Source organism: Seriola lalandi, unplaced genomic scaffold (assembly GCF_002814215.2).
Source record: "Seriola lalandi dorsalis isolate HSWRI2012SDOR001 ecotype SW California unplaced genomic scaffold, Sedor1 jcf7180002054578, whole genome shotgun sequence".
NCBI classification, from domain to species: Eukaryota; Metazoa; Chordata; class Actinopteri; order Carangiformes; family Carangidae; genus Seriola; species Seriola lalandi.
The window spans coordinates 99,448-113,992 of NW_019525131.1; the positions used below are offsets into that span (position 1 = coordinate 99,448).

The 14,545-nt window shown below is 41.6% G+C and overlaps 1 protein-coding gene across 2 annotated transcripts in view; it reads right to left on the reverse strand.

Moving 5' to 3' along the window:
- The window catches only part of LOC111663578 (storkhead-box protein 2-like), a 96,189-nt gene that overhangs the window by 42,922 nt on the left and 38,722 nt on the right, over window positions 1–14,545 (reverse strand). The window contains exon 1 of one of the 2 annotated variants that reach the window (XM_087177019.1): window positions 12,690–13,150. The exons of the other annotated variant lie outside the window; for it this stretch is intronic. Within the exon in view, the coding sequence (XP_087033145.1) occupies window positions 12,690–12,882 (193 nt within the window). The 5' untranslated portion in view covers window positions 12,883–13,150. Of the gene's footprint in view, window positions 1–12,689; window positions 13,151–14,545 lie in introns of those variants that run through there. 2 annotated transcript variants of the gene reach the window in all.

The window sequence follows — 14,545 nt, forward strand, 5'->3', positions numbered from 1 at the left end:
GAAAGAGCTGTGACCTACCGTATATATAGAGGCAAGAAAAAGCAAGGAATGACTTGCATTTATGTATAAACTGTTCTAGAAGTGTATTATTTAGTTATGTGAACCAGGCCTCACAACAAAGATCTCAGAGAGGATGAAGAGATGATGAGCATGAAGCTGAAAGAGTCTCAGAGTTTAGATCTTCATTAGTCCACAGTCATGGAGCATGGAGTCAATCAGGGCTGTCAACAAATATTCTAAATTCAAATATATAAAAATTCAACTGTGGAAATTAACATGCGATTGTGAAGAAAAGCAGCTCCACCGCAGCTGTCTGCTTCGTGACTTCTTATGTGGGCCTGTTGCACTGAATGGACTACATGATGGATAGGAGCCATTCATTGATTAAAATTGAAATGTAGGTCAAGCTGAAACGAGTGAATACACAAAACAACAACCGTGATGACTGCAGAGAGTCGCCAACCCATCTCAGCTGCAGAGACAGTGAGCTGCACTCTGAGCGATCTACAAAGACATGTTTGGAAAAACTTTGGAACCTCAAGATAAACTTGTTTGCTATCTATGTAGCTACAGTTAGCCTAACCTAATATTCCAACACTAGCAACCAGAGGGCTCATCTGGAAAACATGCATCTGTACCAGTGGTTATGTCTGTCGTTGTACTGGTTTGCTCTCTTATGGACATAATGTACTGAAATAGATTTTCAAACAGTTCAAACATATGAGTTTCTTAGACTGAATAACTGAACATCATTTTTAGCCAAGTCTGACAATGAAAGTGTGGCAGGACACCACAGAGGAAGAAAAAAACATCACTGCACCTAAAGTTTGTCAAAGAGCATCTTGACTCTGCACAACACTACTGGGAAAATGTTTGATGGACTGATGAGACTAAGGTTGACAAAACAAGTAGTTGCATACGACCCACTTAGGTGCCCCTGCTCCTGTTTGCTGTCAAGAGCAGCAAGGCCTGATACCAGGATGTGTTCTTAGAGATTTTAGGCAATGATGTCAACAGAAGTCCAGCATTTATCAGTGTGGATTACAGCTGGGCGATAAAGACAATTATCATGAAATAACTTTTCTTTGATAGAAATATAAGACATGGTCGATACGATGTCGATAGAACTCATTCATCCATGTTTTTACAGACAACACGAACAGCCAATGATAATGAGAATAGTGTTGCGCCGAACCAATTGCAGCTAGAATAGATTTACAGCCATGTCAGGTTAGGTCGACACACACAGTGCAGAACGTTGGAGTAGCAGCCGACATCAGAACACGTGCTAATGCTTGGGCTGCTGCAGCCGTGCTCACCTGTACGTCAGGAGTGGGAGAGAGATGAAAGAGAAAATGACGGCAGAAAATGTTAACGACAACAAGAGCAACAGCGTTACCGAAGAAGACACCACAACACGCACAGCCCAAGGCTCAAAAGACGAGGATATCGTTGAAAAGAAGGGTCAGAGGAATTGGGTAGTGTGGAGATACTTTGGCTAATTAAAGTCTGATAAGCAGCAGAGCAGCACGCACTGCAAATTGTGTAGAACGCATGTTCCCACAAAGACAGTTTATATCACTAATCTTTTTTCCATCTGAGGCAGTGCCATCCTTTCGAGCACGCACAATGCAAGACTTTAAAGTCCCAGACGAAGCTTTTGATGGTCAGAGTTAATATTTTGGTTTTTAAAATATAGCTATTTTATTTTTTTGAAATACAGTTGTATAATGTCTACAGTGTATTTGTCATGTTCAACTTCTGACTCTGACTTCAACTTCTTAATGATATTTAAACTTTAAATCTTTTTTTAAAATTAACTTAAAGGAACCTTTAAGCTTGACAGAAATAGTTATTGATTTATATTGTGATATACTGTATATCAATATCGACTGATATACTGTACATATTACCTGCCATACCTGTATAAAGATGAAGCAAGGGTGGACTTAGCTTCCCAGATTTAATGACTTATTTCCATGCAACTCAAGTAGATATAATAATGAAATGGATGAACAATGAAGTGAAAGCTAAATGGAAAATAATTGAAAAATATAAGCTAAAATAGAGACAGCGAAAATAGTAAAATCACAAAATTGTGTAAGTTTTTACAACACCAAAAATCATCTCAAAATACAGTTTATCAGAGAGTCCTGAATGCTGGAGGGAATCTGGTGAACAGGAAGTGCATCACTCATATTTTTTACTCTTGGGTGTCAGTTCAGGCGAAAGTCACAAATATGTTTCATTTAAAGAAATTTTTACAGCCGCCCAATATTGTATTAGGTATCAGTCCATCAGAAATAGAGACGGAAGGAGATAAATATTTGTATACAATAATACGAATAGCTGCATTAAAACAAATAACACGGAACTGGATGAATGTTAAATCACCATCTACTAACACATGGAAACTAACAACTGAAGACATTAAAGAAATGGAAAGAATTACTTATAGGTTGAGAAACAGAGAGGAGGAATTCATGAGAAACTGGAGTAAATGGGTCAAGGAAATAGATGGAGTGGAATAGAAAAATGTAAATATATTAATTAAAATTAAGAGAGTACAGAAGGATACCCCCCCTTTTTTTTTCTTCTCTTCCCTTTCTTTCTCTATTTTTATTTTATTTCCTGTATAATTGGATAAATGTGACAGGATGAATGAAATAAGTGATGAATTTGATCATTTGTAATGCGTAAACCTGCAATAAAGTTATACAAAAAAAAAAACATAACGTGCCACATCTAGTTCTACTGCCATGCAGAATTTCTGTGTCTTCTGATGTGTATCTGTTCATTTTTATTTTATTTTGTTAGTTAGTAGACGAGAGTTTAAACAATCAGTAAATGTATGATCTTTGCTGTGTGATGTCTTTTTCAATGAAGCGTCATAAACTACAGTATAAACATAATCAGTTCTCCTGATGTTATCTGAGGGGCTCTTTATATCAGGTGAAGCAGGTTGCATCCACTATGAAACACTGTGTGGAAACCTGGCAGGTCAATGTATATAGTATCATATAGAAAGTCAGTCACTGTGATATTTCATCTGAGTGAACCTGTTTATCTGTAAATACAACAGTTTGTTTCTGCAGCCACAGTCAGACTCAAAACACTGTATGTGTATGTGTGTGTGTGTGTGTGTGTGTGTGTGTGTGTGTGTTTGTGTGTGTGTGTGTGTGTGTGTGTGTGGACAGAAATAGCACAGAACTGCAGGGGGGCGGGCTCTTCTGAACCAGGCTATGGCTTTGAAAAATCTGATTGGTCAAAATGCTATGAAAGGAGAGAGAGAGAGAGAGAGAGAGAGAGAGAGACAGAGAGAGAGGGAGGGGGAGAGAGAGCGTGTTCTTCTATTTTTGTGAGGACCGAATTTTAGATTGTAGTCCTCTTACCTTCAGAGGCTGTTTGAGGGATCAAACCTGGTTTTAAGGTTCAGGTTAGAATCAGGTTTGGGGTCAGTCATTTAGTTGTAATGGTTAAAGCTAGAGTAAGGAGCTGGGGAATGCAGTATGTCAATGAGTGTCCTCACAAAGATAGAAGTACAAGTGTGTGTGTGTGTGTGTGTGTGTGTGTGTGTGTGTGTGTGTGTGTGTGTGTGTGTGTGTGTGTATAGCCGCCCTGAGCATAACTCAGCAGACAGAGAAAAGGAGGAGCTACAATCACATTACAGGAGAGGAGCACCCATTACATCAGCTTGTGTGTGCGTGTGTGTGTGTGTGTGTGTGTGTGTGATGCGTCAGGCTGCCAGCGGCTGCAGCTCAGCGAGGGTTAATGAGTTCACAATCCCAGCATGCACAACTGCAGCTTTACATGCTCATAGAGCAGTGGAGGGAGGTGAAAAAGAGGAAAGTGTTTTTCAAAGTAAAAGCCCACTGGGAACAACCTCTCTTCTTCCTGTTTCATTCAAGTGATTGATGAGATACAGTTTGTGTATACACATTTCAACAGCAGTTTTGGCCAAGTTACATGAAAACTGTAATCAACACACACACACACACACACACACACACACACACACACAGACACACAGACACACAGACACACAGACACACACACACTGCATCTTCTCTATTTAACACATGAGGAAACAGAAAAACACAAATGGCAGTTTAGCAAGAAGCAGCCAGAAGGATCTACTGTTCATCCGGCGGTTAGCTTAGCATTAGCCTCTGTGCCAGAAGGACCTCCTTCTGGACCTCCTCCAATACTAAAACACAGGTGTCTGTGTACCTCTGGCTAATATCTGCACCAGCTAACAACACACAGCATTTACTTTCTACCATGAACTGGTAGAACTAACTCTAATCCGCTAACATCAATGCAATTATAACTTCTGTTGTGAATTGATTTGAACTCTGCTAAAGAAAATAATGAATATACAGTAGAAACATATCTTGATCTCAGAGAGGCATTTGATGCTATTTACTATGGCTCACTACTTAGAAAATTAGAGAGATATAGTATTAGAAAGGCTGTTATAATGGGTAATAAAATGGGTAATAATCTGTCCAAGAGGCAGCATATGATCACAGAACAACATAGGACCCAGAGCTGAACCCTGTGGGACACCACTCAACAGAGGTGCGTTGTCTGACATGAACTGACCGACAGAAACTGAAAAACTCCTAACAGCAAGACAGGATGAGAACCAGGGAAATACCCACCAGCTGGTTAAGGCTATTTAATAAAATACCATGATCAACAGTGTCAAAAGCAGAGCATTTCCCATCATCTGCAGCAATTATAATGACATTAGAACTTTATTAAAAGTGATTGAAAGGAGTCATACAGGCTGTGTGTTTCTAAAACATCTGTAAACTGCTTGACAACAACGTTTTTCCAGCATTTTCGACACGAGGCAGCTTAAATACAGGTCTATAATTCATACTGAGGGTGGGCCAAGATTTGGTTTGTTTGTTTTTTTTAGCAGAGGCTGAACTATAGCGTGTTTAGGAATGGAACCAGTTGCAAGGAAGTGACTGATCATAGTGAAAATGGGTGAGCCTCTTGAATTAAAACATTTAAAAACAAGGATTAGGGAAGAATGCGAAGGGGGCCAGATGAAGACATGTATGATCACTGACAAGGAAATCAAAGATTAAAAACACTATCAATAGTTACACTGTCCAGAGTATGTCCTGTTCCTCTGCCAGGTTTCAGTGAGGAACAGAAAGTCCATATTCTCCCTAATAAATAAGTCTTTGAGGATTCATGTTTTGATGGCAATGGAGCAAGCATTAAGAAGAGCCATCCTTACAGAAGACTCGTCAGGACACAGCAGGTGCAGGTGACAGTTGCTCGCTCCCTGACGATGCAGGACGATGTTATACAGTACATAAACATATTTGACATTTTTAAATAATAATGCGACAAGTGTCTGACTGTTCACTTTAGGAGGCTGCATGGAGAATATATCTCTGAGCTCTCCTCCTGAGCAGGAAGGAAGCGGTGTGACGGGCTGCTTGACACCAGTGCGGCTGGAAGAGATCCTTCCACTGCCAACACACCAAAAAAGAAGAAATGTGCACTTGCTGACCTCTTTGGGCAGATGTTCAGCAGCAGCAGCACCACCAGCAAAAGCATTCCCGTGGTTTCAGCTGCAAGAGCTGAAATGATGATGATCCTGGAGCAAATCTCAGGCACGCATACCACAGAGGTATCTGTGTGTCCCAGGGACGAGTGTCAGCAGAACAAATATTCTCACTATTGTCACAACTTCTGGGACATCATCACTACTTTGTGTTCACCTATGAGCATAGCAACAGCACAAGTAGCATTTTTATGCAATAAATGTAAGAAACATTTCTATGTTTCCATAAAATAAGTTGGTTATATTTGTTCTAACATGTTCAATAATCTAGCTTTACAGAAAATACTTGTTGGAAAGCGCTGACATGTGTTCCATGTTCCTCCTAGGTTTTCAAATCTGGGTATTTTGTACAATTATTGCTATTTATAGTTTTTAGATAAATGTAATTTGCACAGATATCAGTTGTGATGACTGATATGTGACTACAGATATTTTACTCAAACTCTTTTATTTTGGAAATAAGCCTTTGTCATGTTTATGGCTATGTGACAGCTGTGTGTTACACCTGTTTCTGTTTCTCTTCTGTGAAACTGTTGTACTGTTAATAAATAATATACTATATATATAATTATCTGACTGTTTCCTGGTTTTTAAAAAATGTTCCTTTCTTCTTCAGTTGCATATATAGTGACATGTTGTAGGCGATTTCCTTGTGATATATTGTGTATTGCAGTATTGCCAGTGATGTTGATGTATTGTTATCGTGATAATATCACAGTGCGTGTTGACCTGTGAGCCCTGATGTCATGACTCCAGCACTATACCGAACATAAAGACACAAGACACATCCACACTACTATGTTTTGTTTTAAAACACAGCTCTTTTGCCACGTTTCCTCCTGCTGTCCACACATTTTCAAGCACCAAAAACTGAGACTTTCAGAAACACAGACAAAAATTTTGTTTGTGTTGTATCTGAACGGGCAAAAACTGAGACCTTTGGAAACGATGACATAGACACCCATGGTCTCTCTTTGTTTGGCTCTCATCAGCCTGGACTACCATTGGTGAATACATGATAATGAATGACAGTGTTACTGATCTTGTTGTCTTTGCTAGCAGCTGTTGTTCACTTACATTCTGCATTTTAACGCTACAACTTCCTTTGCTGTTCCTCATTCAGAGGATTTACTATAACTAACCAACTGCTGAGTAGACAACCAGCTTCCTGTTTACACTGGTTTACACCCAGTGTATGTGTATGGTCATGTGATATGTGTTTTCAGGTGTGATAGTCTGGACAGAGATCGTTTCTGATACAGAGCTAAAACGCTCATTTGGACCGTGATCGTTTTAGTTTTAAAATGCTGTTTTAAAATTAAAACGTACTAGTGTGGACGTAGCCTCACTCTCAGAAAGAAAGAAAATAAGCATACCAAAATGTTGAACTATTCCTTTAAGAAATGACTAATAAGACATTTATTCTCTCAAATCAAAGTCAGCTGGTTCATAATCTTTAAAAACCACCACGGTTGAACTCCTATATGCAGCTCTGCTAACAGCAGAGGGAAATCCAGGAGACCGAGCAAGATACAGAACTGTCCCAATCCAAACACAAAGTTAGTGAATGAATGAGCTCCTCTCCTGCTGAGAGCTGCTGCTTCTATTCAAAGCAGCCTTTCTGAGGTTACTATGAGACCGGAGGAAGCTCTGAGAGTATGCTGCTCATCTCTGCTCCATTTGTGAAAGCAATCTGACACAATAGAAATATCCCATTCACAACTCCTCAGTGTGTAGCCCACTGCTCCATCACTCAGCTTTCCTCTATGAAAGCCCCTGAAAACTACACCCTCCCCCACCCACATCTTTTCAGCCCTCTGTCTCCCTCTCAGCCACAAACAACTACAGATCTGGGTTTGAGGTTTGAACAGCTAGACTCACAGAAACCTCAACCCAGTGCTCGGTACTGTGGAGAGAAATCACAGCCAGGGCTGTTGCTGGCCTATCAGTAAACTTTGCTATAATCATAAAATAAAAGATACACTACAATGAATAAAAACGGTGGACAGTATTGATCAAAGCCAGGCTGATTGGAGAGAAGCAGTGTGAAAGTAGTAGTGGATCTCCACTGTATACGGTATCACCAACAATCACCAGTAATCTGAGGACTCACCTGCCGCTGCAGCCCAGGTGAGGTAGCAGAGGACTAGAAACCAGCAGAGTAACATCACCTGTACAACCTGGTCTGGCTGAAGGCTTCTCATCACACTCATGCTTATAAACAGACCATCAACCAGGAGACAGACAGATTTATATGCAGGAGATGAGTTTGTTTCAGAGGTTTTCAGGATGCTGACAACTGTAGACAAACTTCACTCAAACTTGGACTTTTTAAAAAGTGGTAACCAGCCATGTCACCAGGTCTCACTTCCTTCTTTCACAAACTTTCTCATTTACATGTATATAACTGTTAGTCATCACAATCACATGGAGAGTGAAGGCACCGTGACATGAGTCCCTGTGGACCGACTGCTGTGGGATGATATGGCTCCAGCTGGCCTAAAATCAAACACGGATTCACCCAGTGGCGCCGGCAGCCGTAATCTTGTAAGCACTGTGTGTACATTATTTTTTAATGATTTTGTTTGTTTTTTAACATCCTATCCTGAAAATAAACTGTGACCACAGGAGATCCTGTCATATTTTTTTAACATGAGTGTAGATTGAAGAGGAGAGCAGGAGATAAAGGAGGAGTTCGGTGTTGACACTGCTGACATGGAGCACTGATGAACATCCATCATGATATTGGAAGTGATGCGGAGGCCGTTCTGTAAGAGTTTGATGTAACGTTCAGACACAGAATGAACTTCAAACAGGCAGGAACACTATTTCATTTTATTGTCTTGATTGTTTATTGTAGCAGCTTGGTTTGGTCTTGATGCTGTGTATTGTTATTACTGGCTTTAGTAGTTAGTGAGGCAACATGTTCTTATGATGATGATGCTAAATGAAGGAATCTAACCTATTCTGTTGTGTCACAAATTTAGGTCTAAAAATCACAAATCAATCTCTCTCTCTTGCTCGCTCACTCGTTCAATGAAATGACATATGTGTTTGTGTGTGTGTGTTTGTGTGTGTGTGTGTGTGTGTGTGTGTGTGTGTGTGTGTGTGTGGGAAACCTATAGGTAGCCAACAAGTGGACAGGCGGTTCTTGTGCATACTAGGATTAGGGTTCATTTCTGTCACCATCACCGAAACAACAAGTCCAACTCCTCATCTTCTCATTTAACAATAACTAATGGTAAGACAGCCAAGGTGACTAATTATATAGGCCTACAGGTGTGGTGGGAAGTTTGCATACACTCATTGTCGACATGAATGTGATGGTAACATTAGGCTTCCAGTGAATTAGGTGCAAATGTTTTAATGTATTTTGAGTTTTCTAAAATCACAATGTCAGAATTATACATACAGCCACAGATGAATAATTCAGTGGTGATGAAAAAGGCATTTTAGCTAAATAATTTAACTTCCTGTTGGTGATCATGTGTACAGCTGGTAGCTTCTCTGTGCCCATGTAAAAAGGGTTTGTTTGACAGCACTCATTGGAACTCAGTGCAGATCTGAGAGAAGATCGTAGATTTATAAAAGTCAGGAGTGTCTCTCTGCGCCATTTCTAAACAACTGCAGACTAAAATCATCAGTTACTGGGAGGTGCAGCCATTTTGCCAAGGTTTAGAAGAAAACTCAAACTGTCACCGTCATCTGAGAGGAAACTGGTTCGGACAGTCAGGAACAACCCAGGAACCACTGAGGCACAGGCCAGCTGGAACACCAGAGACACTGTCAACAGTCAAGTGAGTTTTACATCGCCAAGGACCAAGAAAGAAGCTCCTGCTCCAAAATCAACACCCTCAAGCTTGACTAAAGTTTACAGCTGATCACATGGGCAAAAAAAAGCCCACTGGAGTAAAGTGTTATGGTCAGATGAGACAAAGATTGAGTTGTTTGGCCACAATGTCCAGGGATATGTTTGGAGGAGTAAAGGTTAGGTATTCAACCCCAGGAAAACTGTAGCAGCTGTTTGGCAAGGTGGTGGTAGTATAGTGCTCTGGGGCTGTTTTGCTGCCACTGGAACTGGTACATTGCACAATGTGAATGGAACAATGAAGGAGGAGGAGGACTACCTCCAGATTCTTCAACATAACCTCAAGCTATCAGCTGGATGGAAGAAGGGAACCTCCCAGCAGGCACCAGACATCTATGTAATGTCAGAAAGACATTAAAGACATCAATTAAACATTAGCTAATTGACATTGTGATGTTTTGCAGACGATGGGTTTTCCTCACAACCAGAAGGTCAGTACTTTATATGTCAAGATGGTATTGGCTTGAGACATTTTGAAGACGTTGGTTTTCAGTTATTTAACAACACAATTTAAAACCAACAAAATATCACATCAGCTGTCGTCAGTACTCTCTGTCAAATCAGAGTTGTAAGGCCAACTTTAATTGTTGTCCTGACGTAGAATTTTGGTCGCCTGACTGCTTTAGAGCAGAGAAGAAGACTGGCCAGTTTCACTAAAGACAGACTCTGACTGTGGCTTAGATATAACAAATAGTCAGACTTCACATAGACTGAGTCTAAATTCATCTGTTGCACAAACAGTTTAGTTCTTGACTATCTCTCTATTTTCCTGTTTATAGTCATTGGGTACTACTGGTCAGCATAGGTGTCACTGATTACCATGTTACCCTGGTACCACTGGTCTTAGGCCTAAGTTAGCCCGGGGGTAAACTAAGACTGGCCTAACATTACAGACCAGTCTTAAATATTTTTGTGAAACCGGCCCCAGCAATCTGGCAACATGTTACACTGGAGATTCCCACCAGTAAAAATGAAACATGTCATTTTTTAATCTTTTTTAATTTCAAAGGACTAGTGTTAGGACAACTAGTGTAGAAAGTGTTACTTATTCGTAGATTTATTTTTTTATGACTCAGTCAAATTAGATAAGATTCTACAACATTCACATATATTCTATGTTTTACAAAGGGTTTAAACCATACAGCAATAACTGTAATCATAGACTATACAGTTGTTTTTTTTCTTAACACAATATTATCGGATCAGCACTCAGTATCCACAAATACAAAAGGAAGGGAAAAATATATCAGTATCGGAACATCTCCATGAAAGATAAAAGATAAATTCCTTACTCACAAATTTCAGAATTAAAACTATTTAACCAAACTTGTTTTGACACTAAAAATCTGTTAAAAATCAGTCAGCTCTTTACAGCTGATGCCCACCTTCCTGACCCCTGAGCCACATAAACCATTCTCGAATATAAATGTGACTCGGCTGAATACATAATGGTTATTATTTACTGAGAGATGTGCATCCATATTGGCCAGGGTGCCCAGCTAATTAACATTCAATATTTAAGCATTAATCAGTGTGAATCCATTGCTCTCTAAGACACAGACAGACTAGGAGGCACAGAGCCCATCTTAGTTAGAGACCAATGCACATCAGCTTAATGTTACTGTTCTTTCCCGACATCAAACTTGCAGAGGATAGAACAAGTTTAACTGACTGCTCCTGCCGTTCACTGTCATGATGAGGAGGATCCTCATATCAAATCCACACCAATCACACAAATAACCTTTTTCTGGATTCAAAATGGTGACCCTTGTTCTTATCTGGTTTCTCTGATGTACCTCATGCATCAGCAGTAGAGCATTTCACAGCAGATCCTTGTTTATCTGTTTATACATGATCACTATAATAGATTGTTTTTAATTGTTCCTGCTGATTTAAACACAAATACAATTCACTTTTTAAAAATGATCATTCTATATGTTCCTGCAGAATAACAGACCAGATTGGACAATATGGCAGCTGTAGGGTCGATCTATATCTCTGATTGGCTGTTGAATTATGTGATCAATCATGTGCTCAGCGGTGACTTTTACACTTGGCTGTAAATAGGAGGAAGTCACTGTTAAATGTGTTTTACTGCTCAGACAACAGCTGTTTTACTCTGGTACTTTACATACAGGATCAGGCTGATCAATACAGGTCCAGGTCTATGTCTCCACAGCTCCCCCCTGTGGAGAACCTGCACCCTGATAAACATTGGAGAATGTGAGTTAAAGGCAACCTAACTACCATTTAACAGGAACAATGACCTCCAGTCACTCAGCAACATAAACAGAAATAATGAACTGTTATTTCAAATGATTCTCATTATTTTCAAAGTGAGTTCAGCTCATTGAAATAAGATTTTACCCATTTGAAATAGTTAAAAAATAGAAAATCAATAAGTGGAGGTTCATGTTGATGCTGAGGTGCCACAGATAAATCAATGAGTGAGAAACAATGGACACAAATGGTGGTTATCAATGTGATCTATACTGAGTTATCAAGCTTGGCTTTAAATGCATAAAAAATCCACAGGTTTTTAACCTTTATTTATTCAGGGAAGTTTCAGTCTTTCTCCAGGACCTGGGCCACACTCACACTCACAAAGTGACACTAACCACTGGAGCTTCCCAGTATAACCAGTCTCACCTGACGCTCACCGAGCAGTGGCCTTTCTCAAGGGCACCTCAGCGGTGCTAATGAGGGAGGGGCAAGGGCCCAGATTAATCCTGCTGGTCAGAGTGACCTTCCAGCCACACACCTGCTTCACTGCCCATTACTCATCATGAGGAGAGCCACTCAGCCTGATGCTTTCTGTGTCCAGGGAGAAGCTCTGAGAGAATATGTCACAGTGACATCATCAGGGTCAACTGGAGACTAAGAACTAAAGCTATCAGGCTGCATTATAGGACGTGTAGGAATTTGACTCGTGCTGCACAGATTTGTCTCTTGTCATTTCACCAAAATTTTGGAGGGAAACACTGAATCACTGGAATACACTCTCCTCTCATCTCACAACATTTTCAGAGCCAAGCACTTTAACAAAATTACCTGATGCATTTATAACACATTCATATGTAAATAGCATATATGAGACGGTAACATGACTCCTCTACTCAGACAAAAACTTGTAAAGACAATATTCCTCCCAAACAGCACATACACAGCTCTCTACTGTCTCCCAGTCAAACCAGTGTAAACCCACTCTCTGCCTGTGTGGTGGTACAGTACCTGGGTGTATGTACGCGGGCGGACTCTGACACAGATACTGTGGAGGGTAGTGGCTCCTCTTGCTGTGTTTGTGGATTCTGTAGTCCTTCTCACTGCGCGAGCGTTGGCTCCTGTGCGGCTCTACAGAGGCTGCTGGTGGCAGGTCAGAGCTGGGCCATGCCCGCCTCAGCGTGCTGCTGCTTGTCCTCTTCATCCTCACCACGCTGGGTGGCACACAGACTGAATCTGTTTACAAAGCTTAGTCAGAACTGCTTTTCCACAAACAAACTTCTGAGTGACTGGGCCCAGTGGTCGACCCGAGGCTGCAGGCTCCCAGGTCCTCATGTAAATTCCATTATGGAGCATTAGTGGTAAAAAAAAAATCAGCTGATCAAAATAAACAACCACCATGTTGTGAAATAAAGAATTTCAGTCCCGGGTCGGCCAGACTCCCTCATGGTCATGGTACTGGTCACATGAAAAAAAGTCCACAGAATGGTTCAGGAGAGCACGCTGAGCAGCATGTGCTGGGCGGTGTTACCTCCAACTCTGCATACACACCTCTCCTTCCTCCTGCTGCTGCTCCTCGGGTCACAACAAATCCACCACAGAACAACTGCTCATCTGTCAGCCAGTGCTTCACACACACACACACACACACACACGCATAACAAACACACGCTTAGCAGTGACAAGCTCGAGGTGACTCTACCGCTCCAATAGCTAGCTGTTAGCCTAGCGCCTCTGCTCACAGTCAGATTCGTCTGGTCTTAGCTTTGGCCGACACAGGAGGGATGAGGGGACAGTGCTGGTTGAGTCGGTCAAAGGGGGTCGCTGGGTGGAGGGAAGTAAAAAGACAAGCCTGAATTCCTGTCAGACAGACAAAAGCCTGCACTGCGAAGGGCGGGAGGGAAGAAAGGAAGGAGGGAGGGAGGGAGGGGGTGCTAATACAAAAGAAAGCGAGAGGAAAGAGGCTGCTCAGCAAGCGGAGGGAGGAGAGAATGACACAATCTCCATGGGAAAAGCAGATACACTCCTCCCTTCTACCTCCATCCATCCATGATCATTCCTCCAGGACTCGCTTCACACACACCAGCTGTTAATCCTGTGTGTGTGTGTGTGTGTGTGTGTGTGTGTGAGACACTGTGTGCAGCTGAGCTGACGGGTAATGGAAGACGTGTAAAAGAGAGAAATCCAAAGAAAGCAGCCTTCAGTCAGGAGAAAGAGTTAATCCAGAGCGGAGCGAACGCTGCCTCTGCCTCGCCTTTGTCTTCTCCTCCGTCCGCTCGTCTCCCTCTCTCTGCCTGCAGCTCGCCCGTCTGCGCTCACTCTGTCGCTCACTGTGTTGTTGTGAGAGAGGAGGGAGAGGAGGAGGGAGGAGGGAGAGGGAGAGGGAGGAAGAGTCCACCACCAACCCCCCCCCATCTTGTTCCCCCTGTTGTAAGAGCTGAGCGGTACTTCCCATTCACAGAAAACACAGTGAGATTGTGTGGCTGTTGGGGTAAATGCTCAGACTTGTGTGTGTTTTAAATCTTGTTGGACAGAAGCCAAGTCCACAAGCCAGCCAATCAGTATGGAGCTCTTAGGTTGACTCTTTAGTTAGCAGCACACTGACCAAATGCTGCAACACACTAAGCAACCCAGGCAACAGACAGTGTTTGTAGTCAGGAGTGTGCTGAAGCCACATCACATCACTGACAACAAGCTGCCTTTCTTTGGTAAGACCACGTCACTAAACACAGCAACATGAGCTCAGTCGACACGTAGGTTCACATCAAACACACATGTGAACACACACAGCAGCAGTCCTACAGTGTGTCCACACTGTCCTCACCATCTCCTGAAGTCACATTAACCCTGTTATAACCTGCAGCTAA